Below are 27,434 nucleotides of genomic sequence, written 5' to 3'. Positions count from 1 at the left end.
AGAAGTTTCAGGTATGGCAGGAATAGCAACATTAACATGAGCATGCCAGAAAGGAAAAGGAACAGGTGACTTGTCTTCAGCTTATGGAAACACAAACAAAGAGGATGGATTCAGCAGAAAGTCATTCCAAGAACTACCCTCTGCAGTGCAGCACAGGTGAAATTTAATCCAAATACATGCAGATCTTCTCCAGCAGGTAGGTGCACACCTGTACTCTCTCTTTCTCTGAATGACCTCCTACACACCAATATATCCAGCTGTGGAATTCTTTATGCACAGAAATAGGTTATTCCTCTAGGATAAATCTGGGCAGAGTCACACCTGTATCTTACACAAATTTTTTGCAGTCCTGTGGCCAAGCTGCCCAAACAGTGCCCTGCATTAATGCAGTTTCTTGATGGCGATGGCATTGAGATGACTACCTGATAGAGGTGGAAGTTCTTTCCCAGCAGGGTTATCTTCCTCGCCACATTGACTGGAAACAGCGAAGATCCCTGGATTCTCTGCACGCAGGGACACGCATTCGGACCCCAGCTAGGCTCTTCACTCTGAAAAAGAACCACGGGACACAACCCCTCCTGTGTGCTGAAATACTAGACTGGCAATCTGTAAGAAAACTACAGAGAGTTACAGCCGTAAACTGTGAATTACAAAAGGCCAGTACTTACCTCCTCCCAAAACTCAGGGGCATCATACTGATAATCAAGGTCAGGGTGAAGGATCCTGGGAAAGTCAGGGACATCCCTCTCTGAAGAATCGCCATCACCCGACAGAAGAGTAGAAGCAGAGAAAAGAGATGTGTCATTCTCAGCCTGCAGCAAATCCATCCAGTCCTCTGTGTCCTGGAGCTCTGTGCCTTCCTCCAGCAGCGCGGGAGCTGATGTTGGGAGCTCTGAAACAGAGAACTCCGTTCCTGGCAATCCAGGAGCATCATCAGAGACAACAGGGCTCCCTGGCACCTGACTAGGGGTCTGGGGAGATGAGATGGCAGATGTCAGCGCCTCTGTGGTAGGAAAAGGACTTGGAGGCCACCTGAAACTTGTGACGTGAGGGGAAGGTGTTACAGCCGCCACTGCAGAGGTGTGCAGAGGGCTACCCCCGAGGGTGGCGGGTGGGTCTGTGTGCCGGGCCTCCTGGGCTGCCTCTGGCCCTTCAGTGGGCAAGGCTACGTGATCCGCAATTTCAGACGGGCTGGAGAGGACAGATGCAGCAGGAGAGGTTGTCTCTGGCACAGTGACAGCGGGTTTGTCTGCCGGCGGTGGCAGCGGGGATTCTGTGGCGGCCTGGAGAGAGGCGGCTTCGGTGGAGAGGCTCAGGTGGGTGTAGCCGGGGGTCTGCACGGGCCCCGGCGTCGTCTGCGAGGCCGCCGAGGGCGTGACGGGGACGGGCTCCGTGTGGGGCACAGTGCTCGGGCCCACATGCACAGGGGTGGTGACGGGTTTTGTGGCCACGGTGGGGGCTGTGGTAGAGGACTTGGTGAGGGGAGCAGCTGAAGAGGGATACACACTCGAGGTTGGGATCCGGGCCTAGAAAGAAACAACATGGTGGGATGAGAAGAAAGAAAGAAACGAAACAGAATAAAACCCGAGCAGAAGAACACTCCGTATGACTTCCCACAGACAAGACGCTGTTTCACCCTTTGGATTTAACAAGAGCTATATCTTATACCATCTTTTGCAATGGGCTTGGGGAATGTTCGCAGTGCAGAAGATCCAGCAACACTCCCTCTTCCCACAGATGCCTGCACTGGCCTCCTCTCAGAGGGAGGTTGGCTAGACTTCCTCCTCCACAAAAATGCAAGGCCACCTGTGGCAGCCACAAACTGGGCACCTGCTCCACCTCCCTGTCAGCGTGCTTTTGTCCTTCTATTCTGACATTGGCTGCACAGCCCCGGGACAAGGGTGACCTGCTTCATCTGATGGCACTTCCCCAGAAACCTGTAGTATCAGGGGTGCAGAGCCTCGTGTCAGTCCAAGGGGAGCTCCTCTTTGCTCCAACAGCTCACTCCTTGCTTGATGTGACTGACAGCTGCCATTTTACCTGAGAAGAGATCTGTCTCACTGAGGCCGTGAGAGCACACAGGACTAGGACTGAGCAGGAGACGCACCCTTTCATTGTAGATAATGGTTCCTTCTTCACAGGCTGCTTTGTGGGTGCAGAGGTGCTGCTGGATGCACCAGTTACATCCCCAGAGACTGCTCACACACTTCTGGCACCTGGAATAATGACAGAAAAGCAGCTGCTAAGACGGGACAACACAGAAAGGGACAGCCACCCTCCCTAAAACTACAGAAGAGAAAAAGCAGGTGCTCACGGTGCCGATTTCCACAGCAGGGCCACTGCAGCACAGTCATAGAAAGAGAAGTCCACAGAAGCAATGAAGATGTCATGGAAACGCACTACAAGCTTTATGGTGACATGATCTGAAAATGAAAATAAAAACTTCTTAGAAATGGAGCCCCTACAAGTTTGCCATACTGTTAGGAGACACAGCATGCTTTAGGATAGACACTATCAAACACTGAGATAGATTCCCTTCCAGGCTTCTAGCACCTCAATCACTGGATTATCCTATAGACACCAAAAACAGGTTGGACAAGTTCATCAGGAGTAGTTTGTGACAGCTCTTGCCAACCCATGGGAAAGAAGCCTAGTCTGAAGTTCTGTCCATCTTTATCTCTGTAATTCCACTGCCATCTCTGTGTTACAGGAAGAAGTAACATAGAGGCTCCAAGCTGACTGTCTTTTGTCATCCAAAGGAAAATGAAACCTTTAGAACTGATGTGCCCTTCACATGCTGCCTGCACCTTGAGAGCTTTGTTCTATGACCAGACTGAGAAGTGAGTCAGGGAAGAGGTTTGTACAATTTCTAATCTCACTTGCAACAACTGAAAGCTCATCTGCTTTAAAATCCAGGTCTCACATCAATTACAAGCCTCAGGATAGCCCTGTTCTCTTTGGGAAGAGACTGTCACTGTCTTCTGTAGACCAAATAGCTGCAGAGATGGTCAAAACTTACTGCAGCTGATAGCATCAGCTGGAAGAAGATATTTTGCATATGACAGTACTAAATCAGCTAATTAATCTTGTCCCAGACAAATGCCTCCAACCTTAGAGTTGGTTATTAGCTCTCCAAATAATGGGAACATACTGCATTCTCTGCTCCAACCTCAGGAGCTGCTGTTTCTCTAAGGCAGTTTGAAATAACAATAAGTAACAAGAACCTTATGCACTGTTCCTCTCAGAATGAGATTTCAGAGCTCCTCTTGCAAGCAATCTCTAGTCACAACAAAACAATCAACATGTGAAGAACCAGTCAGGTCTCAGCTGGGCTCCTGACAGGATGGCAAGGGAAGCAGTATGCTAACAAAACAGTGATGAGGGGTGTACTGGAACCCAGGATGTGCAGAAAGTAAGGGTATGGTACATCCTATGCAGCTGGAGGCTGGAGTCACTGCAATACTGCCAGCTCCTATCACTGTCATAGAGGTGATTGTATTTGGCAGTGGTGGAAGGGCTAACACCTCCCAGGATTTCAGGGTTATGACACCATATTTATAAATACTCCTTTCTCCAGAAAGGCCATTATTTCCCATGACTGCCAATAATGCTGTTTGACAGAAGCTGAGGTGGAGCACTTGCAGATTGAGAGCAAGAGTTTGTGCTACTAACTTGGAGCTCAACAGCTAGACATGATGGATGAGCTGGTATGCAACCTTTAAAATAAAGCTGGAAAATGGCAAATATTTTAGTGAACTGGGGAAAGTATTATAAGTAGGAATAGGTAAGTGTTGGTATCTGAGGCCCTAAATGAGATCTCATTTAGAAAATGTATGAATCTGGTTACCAGCTTAAAATTCATCTTAGCAGAGTACAGAAGCCACACAGAGAAGGAATAACCATACAAAAGGAGATAGGAAGTCTGAGGAACAAGACAACATGAAGAAGAAGCTGGCACAGTTAAACAACAAAACTCTGTGCTAGGAGTGCCTGGCCATAGTTCACTGAGTGGGAGAAGCACTGCGGAAGCAAAAGGACAACACAAATAGATCAAAAGGACAGAAACCATCCATGAGCAAGTTTATGCTACAGAACAGGAGCCGCTTGATAAGTCTCAGACACAATATGAAAGTAATGTAGGTAAGGCATCTTAGAATAAATGCAAGACTGACTTACAAAAGAGTTGATAAGAATATCTGAAGCCTGTAATAATGAGAACTAGGCTCTGGCTTTATCTACACTGATTTTTCACAACTGTGCTTAAATTCAGGCCCATACAACTAAACAGAGAAGCAAATGCTGCCCACTCTGCTTGCAGTGGCAGTGCATGAAGCCCTCTCCCCTCTTTGCCTGACCACCCTGAATGGAGACCTGGTGGGTTTGCTCCAGACTAAAGCAGTGTGAAAGCCAGATATTAAAACACTGCAAATAATACTGAAAATGAAGGCGTTTGAGATCGAATGAGTGTGTTAGCTGAGTTCTGGGGTCATGTTATGTCCATGGAGATTGCTTTATACCTATTAGCCAGCTGCATACTTGCACAGAAAAATCTGTTCAGCCATTTGGGTGAATGGTGTGGAATGTGTCCCAATGGACACCTGCCTTTTACTTCAGATGAACAAGCTCTTTGAAGAGATCAGCTCATCAGAGCTCACACTGACAGGCTGGGTAAAATCCAATGCAAAGAAAACAAATTGAGAACTTTCCAGGTTCTTTAGAGTGGCCAATCAGCAATTCTCAGCCAGCTATTGTTCACAGGCTGACTGTATTTTCTGAGGTTATACCACACTGAAGATTTATTTCTATCTTTAAGGACCATGGGTCTCTTCTTGCCTTTCCTTATATGTACTTCCTTCTCCCACTGCATGAATTTTGAGAAGATTGAATTTTGTTTGGTTTTAATAAAAAAGCAATATTTATGAGAGTTTTCTCTCTAGATTTATGAAAAAGCTGCCAAATCAGCCACCTCTCTAGACTGCATTTCAGATCACATTCGGATTTGCATACAACCCTTCAAACAGGATCTCCTTTCCAACTATCAGAATTTGGCATTGGAATTGGGCAACAGCCCAAAATAGCACAGGATGTGTGTGACACAAGTAGAAAGCAAACAGATATTATGAGGAATGAAATGAACACCTGCTGACAGTCCACATACATTCATGGCTGTTAATCCTGGCAATAGACGACCTACAACATACTTTCTCCCAACAATGTTATCAGAGCTATCATGCTCCATTTAAAGCATTTCACTAACCTGTTCCTGTTGGCAAAGCTGGTGCTTGGCTGGGATCTGGAGAAGGACACATGATTCCTGACTCTGTCAGAACTGCAGGGCTTTCATAATCTTCGAAATAACACGAGTAAAATTCTTCCTCGCGCAGAGAAGGTAAGTCCGAGATGGCCAAGAATATCTATCAGTTCAATAATATCCAGTAAATAATTTGCCTTCACTTAATATAATTTTTTGGTTCTGTTTTTTCAAAGGAAAAATCCCATAAAGTAGTCATCTACAAAACCACTGATTTTCCTATAATGTCTCCTAGGACTGACTAATCCATTCATCATCTCTTGCCATTCCTGAACTGAACTTGGCATCCCTCCAGCAACTGACAACTTCCCCCATTGCCCAAGCCTCTAGCAAAAGACAGGTTCTTGCCACCTCCTGACACAATGACAAACTTCAAATCACTCCAACACCTTCTTAGCTTTTCTGCCAGCTATCATGTGCCAGACAGGAGCTGTAATTCTGGGCCACTCCTTTCAGGCCTTCCTCACAGCAATTGACAGAAACACTGAAAGCACAGACACAGACACCTTACATACTAGAACAAGGAGCATCCCCATCCACGCAGGCATCACATACTCCAGAATACCCAGTAACTCTCAGCAGGCAAGGACATTTAGTTTTAGGGAAAACAAAGAAACAACCAAAGAACTGAATTAACAGCTTGGCTGTACCAGGAGATAAGTCCCTCATGTGAGGCAGACAACATGCCTGAATGTTCAGTGTTTCAGCACCCCAGTGAAAGCAACAGAAAGACTTGTGACTCCTCAGTTTGCAGAGGACTTTCTGTAAGTTTGAGCATCATCAGAGGATCACCACCACTCACATTTCTCTTTTCCTCTCTGCTGATATTGGCCGGAGTTAGTGACTGGACAGACAGACACTGCTGTGTAGAGTTAAAGCTCCAGAGCCACTGCTCACTCAGCCTGGACCGTAAGCACTCGGAGCGACGGCTGCACCTGCAGGAAGCAGCAAGAAGCCCTGTGAGAGACCTGAGCAGCAGCTTGTGTTTGGCTTCCAAGCAGACACTGGGTGCCTCAAGCCTTGCTAGAGTCTTGGGGAAGGTGCTACACAAGCCACTGAAGTCCCAGCCTCCCACCACCTTCAATAATAGGATGAACTATTGTGAAATTATAGATGGGTAGGCACTTCTTGGGCATCAGGGGTCACGAACTAGTTCCTGTGACTTTCTACAGGGAAGCCCAGCCAGCAGGAAGACACATACACTGGAATAAACCACATCTCATTAAGCAACATCAGTAGGGGAGCAAGAAGTGAAAGAGTGCTAAATAACAAACCAGAGAAAGAGACAAGATAGTTTCTCTAAACTTGCAATGTGGTAGTTTGAGCTCAAGTCAGACTAAAACAAGGCTGAAAACTAATGAACAGGAGAATCCTGAGTGGTGCTGAAGACCCAAAAAGCAATGGAAAGATGCCCCTGTGTGCAACTGCTATTGCCACTGGCAATGTTTTAGGAAAGCAGAGAGAGGAATGGTAAGTTAGAGCAAATATCCCATAAAGGAACTAAAACTAAATCCAGACACAGATATAAGGAATAGAGTAGGTGGAGACAATCCCTAGGCACTCTCCCTCCAAAATCCTTACAGGTGAACAGGGATCTATCTTACCTTCCCTGAAGGACACACCAGCCACAGTAGGGATCTTTCAGTGCCAGACAGGACTCACAGTCCAAGTACAGGGAACATTCCATTATGGGAACCTTTACCACCTGTCAGAGAAAGAAATGAAAAGTGGAAAACACAGCACACACAACACAGCTCCCAGGTCATTGGCTTCTTACACCGAACTAGCCAGTCCCATCATCTGTGTGCTCATCAAAACAACTTCTTGATCCTCAAGTTATCCTCCCATAAAGACAAAGAAAAAAGGAACAAGTGGAAACTTTCAGAATGGAAATGGAAACATTCAGAGACCAGATGAATGGCCATTTCACATATTGGTGAAGGACATCTAAACATCAGGCTGTAGAGAGGCTCAGACGAAAGCAAACTGTATTGCTATTCATTGGCTATTCTGCAAGAGATTTTGCAAGGAGAAAATTTTATTCAGTCGTAAAACTGCATTTTAACAAAGTGAATTACAGAATAGCTGACTGAATATCATCCACTCTTTTTCTTTTCTGGGCTCTATCATGTGAGATCATCTCTCCTGGCATGCAGGTGACTGAAGCTGGAGACAGCAGCTACTGCTGAGGCCTCTGAATCCATCTGCACTATTGCCCAGCTCTACTGGGCGGAACTATCATTTTGACTGAGAGTAGATCCTGAAGCTTTGATCAATGTGGAACAAAAACTTTCTGCCATCTCAGGGTAAATTTTACTTGCAAAATTCTTCTGCTTTAACTTACCATCCTTGCTGATTTCAGCCTCTTGCCCTCTTTAATCCGCTACTACACTTCAGCTACTAATGTCAGCTACTTTAAAATACCAACTTCTAATCCCAGACCTATTACTTTTGCCTAGTAAATGATGTAATTTGCATCTTCTAATTGGCAGAACAATTACTGTTAAGGATATATTTCAGATTTCCCTAATCTTCTTCCACTCACGTATTTCAACTCCTGCTTTGAAGTGCTACGAATTTTACAAGTATCTCAAAGTGCACTGGGGGAGTGAAGGGAAGCAGTGGCTCTCATTTTTTGTTTGTCCTTTCCTTCAGAGTAACTCAAGGACTGCTTTTCCTTTGCTAGGAGGATCCTTTTCTTTCCAGCTCAAGGAGCTGATACGAGTAGTGGTACAAATCCTCTCAAAGTATCCATAGCTGGATTTCCTACTCAGCAGACACCAATATCCCAAAAGCCTGAAGCATTGCAATGCCTCTTCTCTGCCAGCTGCCTCTAGGCACAAATAGAGTTACAGAAAGCAGGGGTAAAGAGAAAGGTGTCTCACATGGGTCCTTCCACAGCAGATTTCATCTGCAAGTCTGTTATTGTATCCGTGGTCAGAGAACACCTCTGCTATCTGAAGACATTTCCCTCGCATTTCTGCTTTTTGTAGGTTACAGAAGAACAGCTTCATCTTTTTACTGATTAAAACCATAAGTGCTACACTTTAATTACACAAAATCTCTCTTTTCTCTTTTTAATCTCCTGCAAAACCAAGACAGGTCACATGTGAACCCAGTGGCTTTCTTCTGCTCAAATGGAGATGCAAACTGTTGTCCAAACAGTTCCTGCTCAACACAGCGGAATCCAGGAACTGGTGGTCCCTTGTATTCATGCCAGCAGAGCAGCTTTTTACAGCCTGCAGTTCACATTCCTCCATCACTGCAGATGCAGCCTGACAGACTTCAGAAAATGCACATGCAAACAAGCCATGGATTAGGGTAACAAGGCTTTCTCCATGCTTCCTCCAGCTTTTAGGAAAGGTCAGTCCCCATCCCTGTAAGAAGACTGGCAGGCAGCTGCTGCCCGGCACAGGCTTAGTCAGGTGCAGTTTCCCTGTCTCCCTCACTCCTGTCGGCAGTTTGTCTGGACATCTAGAGCTTTCAACTCCTCTGTGGAAAGGATTGTATTGCTCTTACCATTGACTGGGTCATGACAAAGAGGTGCTCCTGCAACTGGTCGAACAGCAGGTCTCCACTCACTATGCTGTTTGCCTGGATAGATACCGAAGCATAGGTGTGTGCCTCTCCCTGGGCTCCCAAGTACACCTGCAAGAGAGTCACAGTTGTGAGCAGGCAAAACCCCACCAAAGGAGTGGGGGGCACCCATTCTGCAACAGGAACAAGCTAGAACCACTGCTGTGTGCAAGGATTTTAACCTCCCACCAGAACCTCAGTGCAGCAACTTCAGCCACATGAAGCACATGCCCAGAAATACCTGTGCAAACCACATAGGATGCACCAGCCCTGCTGCTGGCTCGGTGTAGATGTAACCAAAGGCAATGTGACCACGTCTGGGGCATACACATTTTCCACAGGCAGTACAGGGTGAGAAGAGTCTGTCTGATAATAACGATCTTTAGTAGGAACCCAGCTTCCCCAGGAAAAAGAAAAACTGCCTTTTCCCCCTTCTACCTGAGCATCCCTGGTTAGTTTTATCCTTTTTGCTGCATGCATATCATACCTTGTGCAGCCTTCCTCTGCTGTCTCCCAGAAAAGCAATGGTGTGGCCATCTTCCACATTCACTGCCACAGCTGTCAGACGGGCCTCAGTTTTCTCCAGGAGCGGGGCTGCTTCCAAGGGCACCCGGCTGGCCATAGGGCTGGGAGTGTGGTCGGAGCCACAGGGGTAGGCATACAGGGTGTCCTTTTTGGAGGAGTGAAAAGAACAGGGAAATCAGTACCAAAAAAAAATGGGTATAAATAACATTAGGACATTTAACACTTCCCACCACCTCCTTCTACCCAAATTCCCCAGCAGTGAATTCAGCTTTAACCCCTCGAAGCTTTTTTTTACTGAGGGCAAAACCACCTATATTTTAATTAGTTTAGGTATGTTGGCTGTCTGTACCCTCACAGAATCCTGCAGACATTTCAGCCAGTTCAGTCAGCATCAGCAATGAAATGCATTGAAACTCTCTCCAGTTTTCCAAAAAACAGTGCTGTTACACACTGCCATGATACTCCTCTGGGGAAGATTTATTGTGTTTTTTAAACAAAGGAAAAAGAAGGGAATTTCTGTTTCTAGCGCAAAACCATCTTGTGACAAGTTTCATTTCAAGGAATTTGCATGGTTTTGTGGTAATACCTACAAGTTAAATTCTAAGCCTGAAGTAGAATCCCAATGCATCAGGACATACATAAACACAGGGTGGGACACAACCTGCTCCAAAGAGCTCACTAACCGCACTTAGGAATCAAAGAGCTTATACGAGAGACATTGTAGCACACTGATTCAATCCTTCTAAGTCTTGTGAGAGTTCTGACCATTAACTCCACTGCTCTGTGAAGAAACAGTCGTTCTTCTGTTCCAGTTAGCTCCCTCTCAGTGCCACCAAACCTTCACTTACTGCATTCTAAAGAGGGACAATGACAGCTGCCAACTTATTTACTATTTGTTATGTGCAGAGAAAATATATCCCATTATGATTCATCTTTTTCCTAAGTAACAAACTCAGTCTTGTCTAGGATAGTTCCTCTGTTGCTTTATATCTTTCTTGGTGCCTTGTTCCACGTTCATTTCTATTTTACAGAATCCTTTTGGAGACTGAATGCAGGATTGTTCACCCAACAATTAATATCCAAAACACCATTTTTTAATTGATCAATGGCTTGTCTTCAAACAATGTGGCTTGTGTAAATTCAAGATTTTCATCATGAAATCCCTTATGGATAATGTTTTCACTCTCCTCTCCAGCCCCTCACTAATTACTCTGACAAAGCTGAGCGTGGAGCAGCACATTAACCATGCAGCCCATACTGACTCCAGCTCTCTCTCTTGCCTCAGGCAACGTGGTTCAATTTAGACTCCTTGTGAGCAGGGTTACGTATTCCTTCTGTCTGATGTCTGTGGCTTTGCATTTGGCAGCTCAGGCTGCGCGGTACCAACCGGCACCAGGCAATGGAGCTGCCCCCGTCAGAGATCCATGATAACAGCACATCATGGCATTCCTGAGGCATCTGCTTATCTCCACTCACTGATCCCGTGGAAAACCTGGCCCTTTCTCCCCTCTCCTCCCATTTCTCTCTCCCCTTTTTTTTTTTTTTCCTTTTTTGTGTGTGTTTGTGTTGTTGTTGTTGGCTTTGTTTTTTAAATACCTGACTGCTTCCTGGAGAAACAAGAAGCAATCAGCAGCTTTTGGTAAGGTCTGTGGAAATCCCACAGTAAAATATATTTAACCTGCTCAGCTCTGCTCCCTTCTCAAATGCATTGTTATCTTAGCAGGGAAGCAAGGCTTGACACAGCAGTTCCATTAATAAACCATGCCAGTTAGACCAGCACTGCTTTCAGTCCAGTGCTTTATTGTTTTCCTTTCAAATACTAATTCAGTGATTTTTCTGCACACTTGGCGTAAGGTTCTGACAAAGTCTGAGGAGGTTATAGCTTTTAATGATTGCTAGTTTTTAACATCCTCTAAACTATCATTCATTTTTAGTGGCATACGTTTTTCTTAACACCTTTCATTTGATTTTTAAGCTTCTTCCAATCATCTTCTTGTAACTTAAAGATTTCTATTTCTCCAATATCCAATTCCTTTAAGATTTATTAGGAAGCAGGCCACTGCCAAAATTCCATCCAAAGCATTGCGTGCTTATTTTGAATGGGATTCTAGATATCTTTTGCAACCTTTGTACAAATTCTGGAGGCTAATGACCTCATTACTGGCTGATTTTTCAAAGACTGCTTAAAAAATATCCACATACAAGTCAGAAATATTTGTAAGCCAGTCGTGCTCAGCACTGCGGTTGCCTATTTGTGATGCCAAGGGCAAGTCACTTCACACACATTTATCTACCATAAACCAATGTGACTTGTGCAAATTCTCCAAGCACTGGCACAGCCCAGCCGTGGCCTCACAGGGGCTGTCTGTATCAAGTACTTATATAAATTTACATAGAAGCTCTTTGAATTACTTGCAATGAATAAGATCTTGGCAACACTGCAGAAAATGCACTTGAGGGATCATCAAGTGTCTTAATGAAATGCAGAAGGTGCTGCTGTGAATTCTGCTGTGTGTATCCTATCTGCACAGGTAGGAAACAACAATAGGACAAGCTATATCTATGCATGAAGAGGACTAAAAACAAAAGCATAAGATACGTGCCTTGAAAACTACACCCACAGAAGACATGCAGCCTTCCCAAGCTTTGTAGAAACATGTTTCACACTTCCCAATTTATCAAGTCACTAAACAGCATCTACACAGCCTCCTGCATCTCATAACTAACGAATCTCCGGCAAACTGAACAAATTAACTTGGTCTGAAATTGTTATAAAAACAAGCTGGGTTTTTTTTCCTAATTGAAGAGGTTGTATTGAACTGTAAAACTCAAATTTAGCCTCCCTTTTTGGGCTGAAACCCAGAGGCAGAGCTAACTAAGGAAAAGGGCATACCTTACGCGCTAGTTGGTTTGGAGGCAGAAAAATGTGAAATTAATTAGTATTATCCTTACATCCAGTACAAGCTGCCACCATTGAAAATGAGTTAAAACTGTTCCTGCATAAAATGTCCATTGACAGCCGCTTCCACTCAGCCCTGACTGAAGTAGGCTGGAGCTGGCACAGACCTTTACATGATGTTAGATACAATTTGAACGACAACCGCTACCGTGTGCTGAATGGTGAAGGATCAGGTTTGTTAGGACATTTACATATCATTGGACACACTTGTTAATAAGACACCACACTATGGTCAGCCCACTTAAGTCAAACCATCCAGCTAGGACGCTGGGATCGTGCACCAGGAATCACAGACAGAGACTGACTTTTTTGCCCACCCTGTGCATCCACTTCTCCATTGGATCAAATAGTATAAGGGTACTCCACATTATTTCGAATGAAGGATTTTTCTCATCTGCTCATACCTGTTTGACATTTAGCTCCCTTAAGCTTCCCTAAATTATCACTTGTGACAAGTCCTTCCATGTGGCCTTTCAAACGACTCATGGGGCATGCCTAAGAAATACAGTGAAAGCAGGACATCAAGCTGGGAAGTCTCCTTCTTCCCAACTCTTACATACTCCTCCTACCCTTACACTCATCCTGTTCCAAGTCTGCTCTTTACCCATCCCTTGTCCCACAAGTACTGTACAGTCAGCTTTAGCTACTGAAAGGAAAATCATAATTTTAAGACTGGTTTTGAGCCACACACCCAACCCCAGAAACTTCTAAAGCTCTGTGGTACCACTTTGCTTTTTGCAGCACCAGGCTGGGAAGTGGCAATTTTCTGGACAGCCTGTTCTGTAGAGGGAAGACACAAGATAACATACTGCTCTGCTAAGGACCTGAAACACCCTTGGTGCAAACAGGCTGCTTGTAGTCACAGAGCCTCAGGCCAGGACACTGTATCCAGGAGAGTGCTGCTGCCCTGGGTTTGTATTGCTGTCCCTGATTTTGCAGCCAATGTGGCCACTAGATGGTGAGAATTCAGGGTCACAGCCACTTTAGGTCACATTTTTATCCTGCAACATCCCATCATGTTTTTGTCACTGAACTTAAAGGATGATCACCTCTTACAGCTCTGGAGCAAAAGAGCCAGCTCAGGAAAAATGTGCCCAAAATTCTGCAGGACTAAAGCAGTCTATAGGAAACTGGGATTTTCACAGAATCACTAAGGTTGGAAGGGACCTCTGGAGATCATCTAGTCCAACTCCTCTGCCAAAGCAGGGTCACTTAAAACCTGTTGCACAGGAACACCTCCAGGAGGGTTTTGAACATCTCTTTGTTGACACTTGGTTTCACTAATGTTCGTTTTTGCTCTTGCAGGAAGCTGTTGTGAGGTGCACTTCACCATAAGCAACAGGGACCCAGCACACCCCTTTAATTCCCTTCCCAACACACAGGAGCACATACACATGCTCCTCTCCTTCCCTGCAGTGAAGACCAGGTGATGAAACAGACAAAGAAAGACTTGAACAGCAGCGGCAGTGCTCATGCATGGTATTGCCATAAGACAGGCCCCAGGGCCAGGTCACACCAGATGCTCTTTCCACTGCCACATACAGTTCCTCTCCCTCAGCAAGGAATCCAACCCATGTGGGACACAACAGACTGAGGCCAAAGGCTTTCAACCCAGATTTCAACATCCATCTGTGTAAGCAAGATAACTTCAGGAGTAAAGAGTAAAACAAGAACATGCTGCAGACTGCTGAAAAGTGCAAAGCCACTTACCGCTGGCAGCTGGACACAGTTGGAACTGACATCATATTCAATATATGCCACTTCCGTCCCTTCCTCTGACTTCCCATCTCTCATGTAGCAAACATCCCTAGTCCAGTTGGTCAGGCGATCCACCTCCTCCATTGCATAGACACAGAGTGCAGACTCCTCGCTCAGTTTCCCAGAAGAAGCCTGCCAGGCAGAGAAAGCTGCGAACAGCACCTCTCCCTCAGTGTCCAGCTGCCCCTGGGCCAGTTCCTTTCCTGGCCAGGTGACATAGGCTGCTTGCAGGAGGCTGTATGTATTGGCTTTGCTCTGGCAGAGCAGAGGTAACTCCACGTACGAGTAATAGTGGGAGTCATCCAGGCAGATGCGCGAGATGTAGGTCTTGTACTCACGCGACTGGGATTTGAGGTCCCGCCGGTAGAAGAGGAAATAGACACTGGAGCGGTAAGTGAATGATTTAATGAAATGGTGGTTGTACTCTGACAGCCGGCCCACAGCCAGTTTTGCTGTTTCTTCGTAGGAGAAAATGGAGTGAGAGTCTGTTGCTTGAACATCCCCTCCATGGGCCCTGAGATTCCGGGTCGTGATGGGAGGAATCCCTCCTCCCACTCCTCGGCTGGTGTACCCTCGTCCCACAAACAGCAAGGGCACTTCATCCTTCGAGTAGGCAATGAGTCCCACAGTGGTGATATTGGGATCATTGGCAGCAACGTACTGAGTGTCACCAGGGCTCTCTGGCCGGAAGAGGACATGGTCGATGGATGCCAGACTCCTCTTCTCACAGATTCCCTGGTGGACGCTGCCACACACAATGAGCTCCTTCTGCACAGTGTTCACCAGCAGCAGCTTGTTGTGATTGTCAGTGTGGTGCGCCTGAGGGCACTCCAGCTTTGAGACTGGGGGGAGGCAATCCTTACTGTCCAGAACTGGTCCAGTCTGAACCATGTTCTCCAACAGCAGGTCAGATGTCAGCTGAAAGAGATAGTTGGTGGCCCCCAAGTAGATGGTCCCAGATTCCAAGTCCATGGACAGGTGGAGGAATTTTGTAGCATTGTGTGAGAATGTGACATACTGCAGTCCCCGTGGAACTGATGCTCCCAAGAAACAGAGAACAGGAAGGAGGAACGTTCCCAGAGGCATGGTAAACACTCTGCAAGAGAGGAAAGGCTGTTATAACTCCTTGGAGCCAGGAGTAAAGATTAACACTCAAAATCCTTCCATAGCACCCACAGCAAGGGGCTGTCAGGAGTATCAGAAATTTAACTCTGTCATCTCCATACCAAGATGACAGGCACAGTATCCTCAGGAGAAGCTGCAATGGCAACATTGAAGCTGATCACTACTCTTGTAAGGTCAGAAAAATCCACATTTAACTTGACTCCTGCACAGCTGAGCTATGATGCTGTACTGGAAGTTCTCCAGGACAAGACCAAATTTCCACAGGAGCCAGCACACTGCATATGGTGTTAATGAGCAACACCACAGTAAAACAAGCTGCTGTCTAAGACAAACACAAACCTGCAGCACCATTGTTTAAATACACCGTAGCTGAGATCCAATTTGGAGCAAGCTTATAAGCCCTTCACTCTGTATTTGATCTAGATATCATAATTAAACCCTCTCTTTGTTATCACTTATGGCTATCAACAGCCTCTTGTGGGTCTAAGGCTGTTCCACTCATGCTTCAAAAGAAACCTTCCCATGCCATCTCTGCCACTGAGCATCACCCACTCGAGCAGAACCTGGGAACCCAAGCAGAACCCGGGTGCCAGCGTGAGGCCTCTGGAGTATCAGTCATGTCAGCTCCCAGCCTCCCCCCTGGGGCCACCTGTCTGCCCCTAGTCCTGCCAAGCCAGACTCTGTGGGACCCCATCTCCTTGGGAAGTTACACAGCATATCCAGGTGAGGGGGAGACCACCTCTACCTGTTCACCTGTTACTGCACTCTCTGGACTAGAAGTCTTTTACTGGCACTCACTTCTCCACAGCACTTCTCCCAGTACTGTGAAAGGCGATTTAAACACGCTTGTTTTGTGGACAATGTTCCATTTCTCCCCTGTCCCATGTCTCAAAGTGCAAGCAAGTCCAGGTAGGGTGGATGTTGGACAGACCCAGGGAACCACCAGACCTGTTCAGCTCCTCTATAGAGGATATTTAGACCAGCTCCTTTTGAAACCTACTGTGTGATCCACTCAAGCTGTCCCCATGGATGGGAACAACTGCTCTGGACAACATGGGGAACCCCACAGCATGGTGGAAATGTGGTAATAAGTACCTGCAACATCTAGATTAATGCTTTCCCCATGGAGAAAGGGAAACAGCTGCAAGTACTCAATAATATACTATGAGTACCACCTCATTTAAATTGAGAAGTAGGTGGTGATGCAGCTGTGAATCTATTTCCTTCCTCCCCTCCCTCCCTCTTGCAGACAGGGTATCAAAGCTGCATAGAGCTACATAGCTGCCAAGCTGGGTCAAAGGCTCCACGGAGCTGAGTACAGTATCTCCTCCAGAACTGGCCTGTAATCTGCTGTGCTCATTTCGGCAACTCAGCTCCTCAGGGGTGATACTAATTTTGTAGTTAAAGTTAAGAAAACTATCATCACTTCCCTCCTAGGGCATCAGCCCTCTTGGGTCTTCCTGGTAAGCTCGAAGTGCTTTCAGCTCATAAGTGCTTAAAGCACAGAGGTAGAAAAAGATCTGCAGCATTTCAAGAGTAAACCACTCCAGCATTTACTGCAAGACTTAACCAATTTAGGTCACAAACTTCACAACCCACAAACTGTGTCTTACACTCATTCTATACAATGCCCAGTACACAATGTGCAGAAAACATAGTAGCAATGCCAAAAAAAATAGCTGTAAGACTCTAGATCCATCTTCTACTTCCCTGCTACTGCAAAAAAACCCCACAGAAGTCTGCTTTCTGGCTCCTTTGTCAGTAAAACTGGCATCTTTGCTCTACCTAAAGACCAGTTGAGAGGATTAGTTTACTTGTTAAATCCAGCGGATGGAAGGCATTATAAAAACAACACTTTATTAAATATAGGCTTTGTGAAGCTCTGGAAAAGCTCCACTTCACATGGCTCTTGTAGGTAAGTAGGCAGCACTGTCAGGATATGCCCGGGTGCAGGAATGCCGGCTCTGGGCTGGCAGCTTTCCCCCAGAGCACACAGCCGCTGATTCACACCACACCAGTGCCGTGTTTAGGCTACGTGCACACTGGGGCTTTTGTTTGCCCTGATAATGGACACTTAGTGCTTTCTGCTTCAGAGCTATGAACACACTCTGCTTCACCCAGACCGGCAAACAGTCCTGCACTACACTAGGAGTCTCTTTTCCAGGGTGGTAAGCGAGGGCATTGTAGCACCTGAGAGAAACCCTCATTGTGTGGGATATGTTACGTGGGAAAAGCCAGCAAGTAGATGCAGACTGAAGGAAGGAGATCTAATTTGACTCTATCCCCTCAGGTTTACACCAGCAGAATAGATCTTGCTCCAACTCCAACGACAGTTATTTTAAACCCTTTTTCACCATTTCTATTGGAGAGAACTTGATTTAAGGAACCCCTTAGCAACACAACAGCCTCTATACCTCTGCACTGCCATCATGCAGATGTTACAATGGCTTGTTGTGTGACTGTCTGGAGTCTCCTCAGTTTCAAAGCTGAAAATGCCTGCAAACAAAACCATAGGCTGATGGCCATCCAACAGCAGGAGCTTGACTATGTTGTGAACAGCAATAATGACATGGAGAAGAGAATCTTTGATCTGGAAGCAGCTGAGAATCACAAGACATCATTATACTACACCACTCTGAGGAATCTGTAATCTTCTTTTGGGCTAATGCAACCTTCCTCTGCCAGCACTTACACAGTAAAATCAGCATGTGTCTCCAGGATTTATGGATTCTGAAACAGTGGCTTTCTGGCTAGAGGTTATGCCTACAAGCTGCACGACTCTGCTGTGTCCCACAGAGCCCCACTTGCAACCGCCAGGGCAGAACTAACCAGTACTTCAACTCAAAGCCCAGTACGTGACACTACTCCAGATATACAGATCTTGTGACAAGCTCATTGATCTATATTTGAACCTACTCCAAATGTTTCTCTGAAAGCATTTTACCTATTGGAGCACCTCTACTGAAAGAGGTTGGAAAATCAACTAATCCTTCATTCCAGAAGACCATAATCAGATCTTGCTGTGGTCAAGGCTCTAACATATAGCTACTCTTCTTTCAGTCACCAATATCCCCCTGAAGTCACCTTGTTAAGAGCTAGTCCTTAAACGTGATCCAGGTAAGAAACTACTGTCTGGTCCTCATGACTCTGTGAGAACAGAGAAAACAAAACAGAACGGTAGTACAGCATGTTCTGCAGGCTGGTTCTAATCACCCTGCACAACGGATAAACACTGAATATAGCGCCCTTTGTTGCTCTTTGCTAAAGACCCATTAGCAAATGAACTTGTATTTATTGCTAGGTGAGCAAACATACATTAGAAATAAGCATGACTCTGTAGCTATCAGTAGCTAGAAGCATTTGCACCCTACATGAGAATAGAGAGGAAGAAAAAGCCAGCAGCGGCTTTTGATTCCGTTTTCCAAGTTGTTTCTCAAGCACAGGCATCACTGCCTTTTTTATGCTTGCCTTTCAGTTAAGCCCATCACAACCTCTCCGGGAGGACAGGAAGGAGGAGGATAACCTACATTTAAATCTGATGGTTTCATGACAGGCTACACTACGGAGCTCTTTATGGATTTACTGAACCGTTCTGCTTCCTGTGCTCACTGCTAGTGTATAACACAGCTGTTGCAGACAGATTGCACTAAAAGTGTGTAGCCTTTAATTAATTCTGAATGCAATTGCCAAGGTTTAGAAGATTCCTTTTAAATATTCCATTTTTTTGATGAATTCCCACTAAATAGGAAAATGCTCCAGACAATACTCTGAACATTGCCTCTAACTCACTGTAAAATATTAATATCCAAATAATACTGCTGAATTTAATTTATTTAATCTGGATCACAACAGAAGGGCTGGAGGATTAGTCAGTTCTGCCACAGAATATTTATATCACAGCCACGTAACAACAACCACTAACATTAAAGCAATGGCACTATTGTGTTACTTAAAATTTGAAGTTAGACCATGTTTTCTCTAGCACTATTTTTACCTCTCTGACCTCACGTATCCCTCTGAGAAACTTATTTATTAAAGGAACAAACCCAGAACTTATTTGGGCACATTTTAACAGCGTATCAACACAGAGATTATTCCAATCCTCACAGATTATTTCCCTAATACCACATTCTATCCTCCAAACATAGAGAGGTCAGCTAATGTTCCAACTTCTAGGCTAGATTTCATACTCACCACCAAACCCAGCAGAATTAGCTTTGGAAAAAAATTAGGTCTCTGAAAGCTGCACCTGCAACTTTCACTGTATCATTTGCAGAGCCAACCCACAGTGTGAGCACTAAAAGATTTAAAAATTAAAAGCACCATTCTTCCAGCTGCATGATGACCCTTGTGCTCCAGCACATTCACATGGCCCAGTAGCAGGAAGACAACCACTGCTATGCTTTCTACACAAAAGCCCTGAATTATAGCCCCCCTTCTAAGTTTCATATGCTCAACAGAGACTTGCTAGTTTCTGCTATGGAAGATGGCATTCCCATTAAATAAATAAATCTTTTTTTGAGTTTTATTTACTTCTACCAGGCCAGTTCCCTGCTGAAACTGTTTGAGAACAGTTTAAGAAGGCCTGCAGCAAGCAGCTTCAGCAGAGATGAACGCAAACCACTGTTTTCCAAGTAAAATTGACCCCAAGGACAATCCCAAGTCCAAGCAATGCTGTCAGAGCAGGATTGGCGCAAACAAGGGAGCTCTATTATACCAGATGTGAATAACACTAAAGCTGAGGTCAAAAAAACTTAAACCCCCCCAAACCCTTCAAGACAAAACCAAATACAAAATGGCAAGGTGGCAGAAATTCTGCACTGTAGAATTAACAGCATTCTTAGATAAATACTTGGGAAAATTATGTTTTCTAAACCCTTGACAGTTATTGCTGAACGCTACAAGGTACTTTTCTGGATTGGGGTTGAAATTTTACTAAAAGAATGTTGCACAACATATTGTCAACTATCTGATACTTCAATAATGCTCATGGATTGCTCTTTGGAAAAACTACAGAAAGTGCTTCTATGTCTCTGGGGCTACCTAAATATTAATTTCAGCTGTACTGGAATTAACTGATTGTAGTAGACAGGTATTTCCTCTAAACAGCTCTAGCACGATCAAATTTTACCCTTGCACTGACAAAAATGTGTTATAAACACTAAGCTTCCAGTACAACTCGTTAATGAAGTGTTAATGATTAATACAATGTTAAATAGTGAACTTTTTACAAACGAAGGCAAACTACACCAACATTAACAAGGAATATAAAGTACACAAGATGCTTACTGTTGAAGAAGCCTTCTTCACATATACTCTATCATTGCAAATCAAGAGTTGACTTTTCTACTTTACCATCCTCTCAAACACTAATACAACAGAACTCAAGACCATGTTGCATGTGCATTTTTAAAAGGGGAAATCAAGCCAGCTTTTAGTTTCACAGCATAAGGTTCTGCCAGTGTTACACATTTGAAGATTAAAGTCCTTTATGTCTTCTTCAACTTTCTGTGTAATGAAACCACAGAACACCACTAAACATCCCTTCTAGCCCATAAGCTCCTGACTAAATCTCCTAGTGATACCAGGATTTTTTCTTAGGGCTCCAAAGTTACAGAAACTACCATCTTAACCCAGCAAGTTGATACCTGATGGTTCTTTACCCCAAGTAAAATGCCTTGCCATATTGTCTAACTTTGCTTGTCACAAAATCTTCCAAGTCAAAGAAGGTTCTAGTCACTTTTTGCATGAACAGTATGAAAACTAATCCTCCTTCTTAATCCTCCTTGGGCAAGACGATAAAGACAGCTATTCTAACCCTGACAGAGGTCCACCTACACAGAAACCCTAGCTGCAGCAGCAGATAATAATAGATGCCTAAGAAGTAGATGAAGGGCAGACAAGCATAATTCAATCCTTCCCTTACACATCCTGCCAGCTTTGAGCTTTCCCAAATCACAGATTGCAGCCACGTGTAACCCTTTGCATGGATACATTACGTGGTCTGGCTTCATCAGTCAGAAACACTTAATTTTTCTAGTAGCTCTCTGAGCTCATCCCAATTTGTCAACATCCTACTTTTTTAGCTAGCTGACCTGGATAAGCATTCCCTTTTGACAGCACCTGACCTGGACAGGCCACTGCTTTGGTTAACACTGCACCAGAGCAAATGTTATTTTCCTCAGTTTGAACCCATCAGTTCTCCACTTACACACACAAGAACCCCTTGATCTTCTAGCTGCCACATCACATGTTATGTTTGCATGTGGACAAATACCATCAGTGACTTAAATATTCTTTCAATTAGGGAAAAAAAAACAAAACAAAAACTACTTAGGAAAAATTTATCCCATTCTCTTAGAGTATATCCAAAGAGCCTAGACAGGTTTACAGCTGTAATAAAACCCTGCTAGGAAAGCAGGACTCACTGAAGTTAGCTATCCAATTGGCTCTGCTGAGCAAATTCTCTGTTTCTATGATAATCTACATAAATCTAAGCCCATCACTCCACATAAAAACAAATTAGCTTGCATGATTTCAAGGAGCCAATTGTTGCCCAAAATACAGATGAATATGTGGAGCAGAGAGAAATCCCTGCAGCACTCAGGAAATTCCAAGCGCAGATTTCCCATTTCTCTTTAACTGAGATCCAAGAGACAATTTTTAATTTGGATAATATTAACTAAACTGATTTTAATAGAATTGTCAGCTAAGACTCTTGAAAAAAAATTAAGCTTTTGTGGAATTAAAGTCACAGTCCCTATCATGATTTAATATGTAGTTAAAAGACAGGTGTTTCTCTGTCAGATGTGGGTTATCAGTGAGATCTGCCAAAAACTTATTCTGCAATCTGCACTGTTCAGTACATTCACATAAGATCTGAGAAAAGGAATATGTCTAGAAGTAGTAAATTTTATTATTAAAAAAATTAGTAATCACAATCAAATTCAGAGAAGACTGTAAAAAGTAAGAGAACTCGTGGACTTTAAAGTAACTACACAAGACCTCAGAATGTCAATAAATACCAAAACCAACAAAAAATATTCTAAGTACATAAACATTACAGGATCAAAACTAGCTGTTATCACTCAGAAAAACTTTGAAAACTTCATAGGTCAGTTCAGTATTGAGTATCAAGCAAAAAGGCAAATTGGAGAAATTAGGAGCCTTTGGAGAAATTAGGAAAGAAAACACCATCCCCACTTTGCTTTCGAATGCTGAAGGCAGCTCTGATTCCCACATCTGAAAAAGGAGACAATAACAAAAGGGACAACAAAGATGACCAAAAGCATGGAGCAGCTTCCAAATAAGGAGAGACTGAGCAGAGTAGGACTTCGGATGGACAAAGAAACAACCAGGGGGAAGATATGGAAAAGTCAAGAGGTCTGGAATGTGACAGTGTCAAGATGAAAAACATGGAGTTATCAATGGAGTTACATGGTTATACTACCGTATTTTACAATGCAGAAACAAGAGACCACTCACTAAAGTTACAAACAACTTTCCTAAGTCAGCTCAGGGACATTACCACTGGATGTAGAGTATTACAAATAACATTTAAAATGCATAATTAAGTTGTAGAGCTCACTGCTGTAGGATGTCATGGAGACCAGAAACAAACAAGTGAGAAGAGGGATTATATAAATTAATGGAGAATAGATATAGTCAAGATCAGATGATGAGAGACAACTCCTCGCCAAGCAGGGCTCTAAACTGATGATGGTCATAAGCTGGGAGGCAAATGGAGGGGGGGGGGGGAATGAAAAAAAAACGAAAACAAACCCACCACATTATACATGCCCTGTTTCTTACAATTCCCATTAAGCATCTGCTTCTGGATCTTGTCAAAGACAGGACACTGAGCTAAACAGAGCTTTGCAATTTGCCCCAGGATGATATTTTATTTAAACTTCTATTTTATGGTACATTTATAGACTATTTATTTTTAAATATTAAGAATGTACTCCAGCCCTGACTAATCACATATTTAAAAGGTTGGAAGCCTAACCTCCCTGACTGTTTCTAAAGCCAGTATCTCTCATGTTAACATTTAGATACCATCTAACTGAATCCTGACAGCACAACACAAAAGTTAATGCACACCATGGGAAAGCAAACCCAGGGCCAGAGCCACAAAGCACAGAAGTGGCAGATCCGAGTTTAGTACACCCACAGTCCCTCTTTCAGAAACAGCTCTTCCCCATCTGCCAAGCATTTGATGGAAACTCCTCACTCAGAGTGAACACAGCAGATCCATGTGTGCTGTCAGAACAGCCAAGCCTTGGGCAGCGCTCAGCAGAACCACGATTGCTAAAAGTAGGTCAGGACCATCTGTTCTAACCAGGGAGAAAGGAAAGCTGGAGCACACCAGACTGGCCAGGTATTACAGAAAACCTTAATCTGGGATTTCATCACTACTTCAAACAGATGTGATTCATATTTTACTGGCCTCCACCTCAAACAAGGCACACCTTCCCAACCACACTGGCCTCCCTGTCATTAGGGGCACCTCTCCCAGCCTCAGCCAGGATCCTCCTGTTCTCAGCTTAGGCTCCACTGGCTACAAAAGCCAGAATCCTGCTCTGCCACAACTCTTTTGTGCCAATTTCTATGTAGCAGAAATGCCCAGCTGCTTCATCCAGAAACAGCCAGGACGGCACACAATCTCAATGTAATCGCTTCTGCCTTAGAGTCTATTTTCCTTGGCAGGATGCCCTGCAGAAGGGAGAGAGAAGACCTCTGCAACCAGCACATGCTTCCCAGAGGACAGAACTGTGACCGCTAGCCATGCTCTCAGAGAGGCAAAGGCCACACCCCCAAGGCAAGTTCTTTAGCATCCAGCCTGGCCTTGGAACAACCCAGCAAGAGAGGAGAAAAAGCTTCAAACATCCTATGAAACTCCTGTGAAAAAGCACCAGTCCTACACTTCCACTCCAAGAGGAAACCCCATGGTCTCCCTGCCAGCATCAGCCCTTGCAGGTTTGCACAGTGGAAGGCAGAACAGAGGCTGACCACAGAAGGAGTTCATGCCAGCAGTGGTACAGACCACAGGCAGACACACAAGGACCACATCCCGAGCTCCACCACCCAGTTGTCAAAATGCAAATGAGAAATGTTAAACACTGTAGCCTGCTTCGAATAAATCCTTTTGCTCTGCAGACATTGAGCAGTGCAGGGTGCTCTGTTCTGTTAAGTTTTCTTGACACCCCTTAAGTCTCAGATTTAGTCCTGCAATAGATCTATAAAGAACTAATATAACTTCCTAAGTGGACAGGAAGAATTTTTCTTGGTGTTTTCCTTAATTTCAAATAAAATTCACCTTTCTGCCCTCCCCTAATCTTCTGGAGAACTATACATCCTGACAGCAATTTGACAGTCTTCCCCTCTCACTCCAAGAGTATCAGCAGTTCGGGCTATAGCCATGAATACAGGCAGTAACCTGCAAATACATTAAATGCAATACAGCCACATGAGTAGTACCTATCCCCTCCCACCCAGAAGAGACAGCAGAATAAACAGAACTCCACATCACTACCACAATCTGCTTGTGGTTTGTCTTCAAACCAAGATGAGGTGTGTTCTACCTTGTATTACTCAAGTTATGTTAAAGCATTATCAGAAATGACGCTTTGATCAACTATCCTCCATGAATTAGTGCCTCAGCCTGGAAGGTTCTCAGTCATCAGCTGTGAACTACTAGGCTCAATAGTCTGGCAATTAGGTTACACAAGTCTGTAAGATAATAATCCAAATTGAGGTGACCAGACATTTTCTTCCACCTCAGGAAGCCAATGCCAAGGCTTTCATAAAGCCAGTAACAGATAACAACACACCATGCTGCTCAAAAAGCCTGGGGACCTTCCCAAGCTTGGGAAGCTTCACAGCAACACAACACATCTAAGAAACAACAGCTCCCACTACATTACTGCAGAAGCCCGAACAGGTTTGGCGCAGACCTGAGAGCCAGCATCAACTTTACCCCAGTCTCAACAGCTCTGAACAAAGACTGTCCCATGGAGGCTGGATCTTCAGTGCTTTCAAATGGAGTCCAACATGGAGTGGCGGCCCAGGAACCATCCATGAAGGGCATTCAAGGCGCACATGGTTGAGGAGACACAGGCTGGCAGCAGCCATGCAGCCTTATTCTTCTACTGTACAATCACAGACCTTCATGCCAGACACTACTCACTCTTGGAAGTTCTTGTTTCAAGGATAAAATTCAGAGCACCAGACTGCATACAGAGAGGGGTGAGAGAACTATTGCTGTGCACAGGCAATGCTCTCCCTTCATACCACAGTGGGTCCACAGTCTGGAGGAGTGAAAATAAGCAACAGGAAAATTAAGTGGCAAGGGAAGCAGAAGCTGGGACCCTGCAAGATTTGGTAGTTGGAGAAATAAACCATGCAGAACAAGAGTCCTCCAGTTATTTTGTTAACAGGCAGACATCTAGTCATGTCTTATCCAGAACAAAGAATTTTATAACAAGAAAAAAATTCCCAGTAAGAAATTTTATACCTTCAAGTGGCTTTACAAACACGAATTTCTGTTCACTCAGATTAAGGAGATCCTAACTTTTTCTGGCAAAATATTTGAGCTCCTGGTTCAGGGCTGAGAAAACTTCTTCGGTGCTGTCCTAGAGGCACAAAGGTTCAGAACCAGCTACCTGCTCATGAGAGCCATGAATTTTAAAAACTTTTTGGTTGAGACTGTTCTTCATCTGGTTTGCTACTCTCCCACCTGGCACAGTCTGACAGCCACTGGCTGAGCAGGACTGACTGGCTCATCCTTTCCCCTTTCAGGGAAGCCCAGACCTTCACCCGAGGGCTGCAGAGATGCACTAAACAGGTCTGCAGTGCCAATCTGAAATGCAAACTGCTATGAGCAGGAATTTCAGCCAGTATAACTGGCTGACTGTTGGCATTTCAAGAGCATGCTGCCTTGCCAGGGTCACCCCTGGGCAAAAAAGTGCCCAAGAGACAGGAAAAAGAGATTTACAGTGGTTTGTTAGGAACAGCACTCAGTTCTACAGCTGAGTGGTTGCTCCTCTGCTGGAAGGAACAGCTAGACAGAACAACGAGACTGGTAAGGAAACCAGGGAGAAGTATGTACATCTGTGCTGGAAGGATAAACCCTAGCCTGTGGTCAGCACAGTTCTGTTTGTAGACTGTTCCAGTTCCAGGCACCCCTCCTCTGTCATTTTAAGCAGTGTACTCCACACACATGGCAGGGACTGTGCCTTCCTCTGGGAAAGGAAACAGTTTATTCTGCCACGCATAGATAACTAATCAAAACCCCAGAAAAGTGTAGCTCAGACAGCACTTTTCAGACTTATACATTGACCAAACTGAGCAACAATCTACTCAATGTCAACCCAAGAGTCCATGCTGGGGCTGATACAAATTTAGCCTCATGAAAAAGTTTTAGTTTAAATCTTCTCAGGGCTTAGTGGGAAATACACTAGTTAAAATCATGGATCAGCTAGGAATAGAAAAGATCATACCAGCTAAAGATGGGTTCAAACTAAATCTAATCTGGACAGACTATCTGAAGACTGGCAGACAGGTCCAGCACACACAGGAACAAGCAGAGAGAGAATCACTGCTTGAGCCAAGCTACTGATGAAAACAATAACTGAGAATTTGAGAACAAACCGGGAAAGATATTCTGTAAATGGGGTAACAACTGAGCTCACTGCTACTCGGCAATGATGAGACTCAGGGTTTGGGATAGAAACTTATTCCTGCATCAGAGTTGACTAAATGAAGATAAAGGGGGAGCAATCAAGAGGAAAGGAACTTCAGTCTCCTCCACCTGGTGCCAGTCTTCCCCAAGGTGACCCTTGTCCTAATCCTGTATGTACTCCACCTGGACTCTCCCTCAGCCCCAGGCCTGTCTGTCTTCCCCACAGCTGTAATCTGAGCACACAACTCCTCCGCCACTCCATGGAGTAATGTTCACTACACGATACGCACACAAGACTGTGTCTGTCTCCTTGGAGAGGGGCTACAGCTTCCCAAAATACACCAACTCAGTTTTCAGTCATAAGAGCCTGCCTCCAAGAATATACAGCACCACAGTTCCGCTACTGGTCAGCTTTGCATAGCTGTTCCCCAGGGATCACAGCAGCAAAGTAAGTCAACAAAAAAATTTAACTCCCACCCCAAAACTCAAAAGGAGAC

At 44.6% G+C, this 27,434-nt stretch overlaps 1 protein-coding gene across 2 annotated transcripts in view; it reads right to left on the bottom strand.

Moving 5' to 3' along the window:
* PLXNB1 (plexin B1) overlaps positions 1-27,434 on the bottom strand; it is a 77,821-nt gene that overhangs the window by 24,327 nt on the left and 26,060 nt on the right. For both annotated transcript variants that reach the window (XM_066195055.1, XM_066195056.1), the window contains exons 3-12: positions 14,082-15,225; positions 9,375-9,557; positions 8,831-8,959; positions 6,916-7,016; positions 6,114-6,246; positions 5,258-5,414; positions 2,315-2,423; positions 2,108-2,216; positions 669-1,526; positions 423-548 (exon numbers count right to left, since the gene is read on the bottom strand). In XM_066195055.1, the coding sequence (XP_066051152.1) occupies positions 423-548; positions 669-1,526; positions 2,108-2,216; positions 2,315-2,423; positions 5,258-5,414; positions 6,114-6,246; positions 6,916-7,016; positions 8,831-8,959; positions 9,375-9,557; positions 14,082-15,215 (3,039 nt within the window). In that variant the 5' untranslated portion in view covers positions 15,216-15,225. The remainder of the gene's footprint in view (positions 1-422; positions 549-668; positions 1,527-2,107; positions 2,217-2,314; positions 2,424-5,257; positions 5,415-6,113; positions 6,247-6,915; positions 7,017-8,830; positions 8,960-9,374; positions 9,558-14,081; positions 15,226-27,434) is intronic.

Source organism: Chamaea fasciata, unplaced genomic scaffold (assembly GCF_029207755.1).
Source record: "Chamaea fasciata isolate MVZ Bird 193981 ecotype frontalis unplaced genomic scaffold, bChaFas1.0.hap1 SCAF_13, whole genome shotgun sequence".
In the NCBI taxonomy this organism is placed as follows: domain Eukaryota; kingdom Metazoa; phylum Chordata; class Aves; order Passeriformes; family Sylviidae; genus Chamaea; species Chamaea fasciata.
This window is presented reverse-complemented; position numbering and strand designations above follow the sequence as displayed.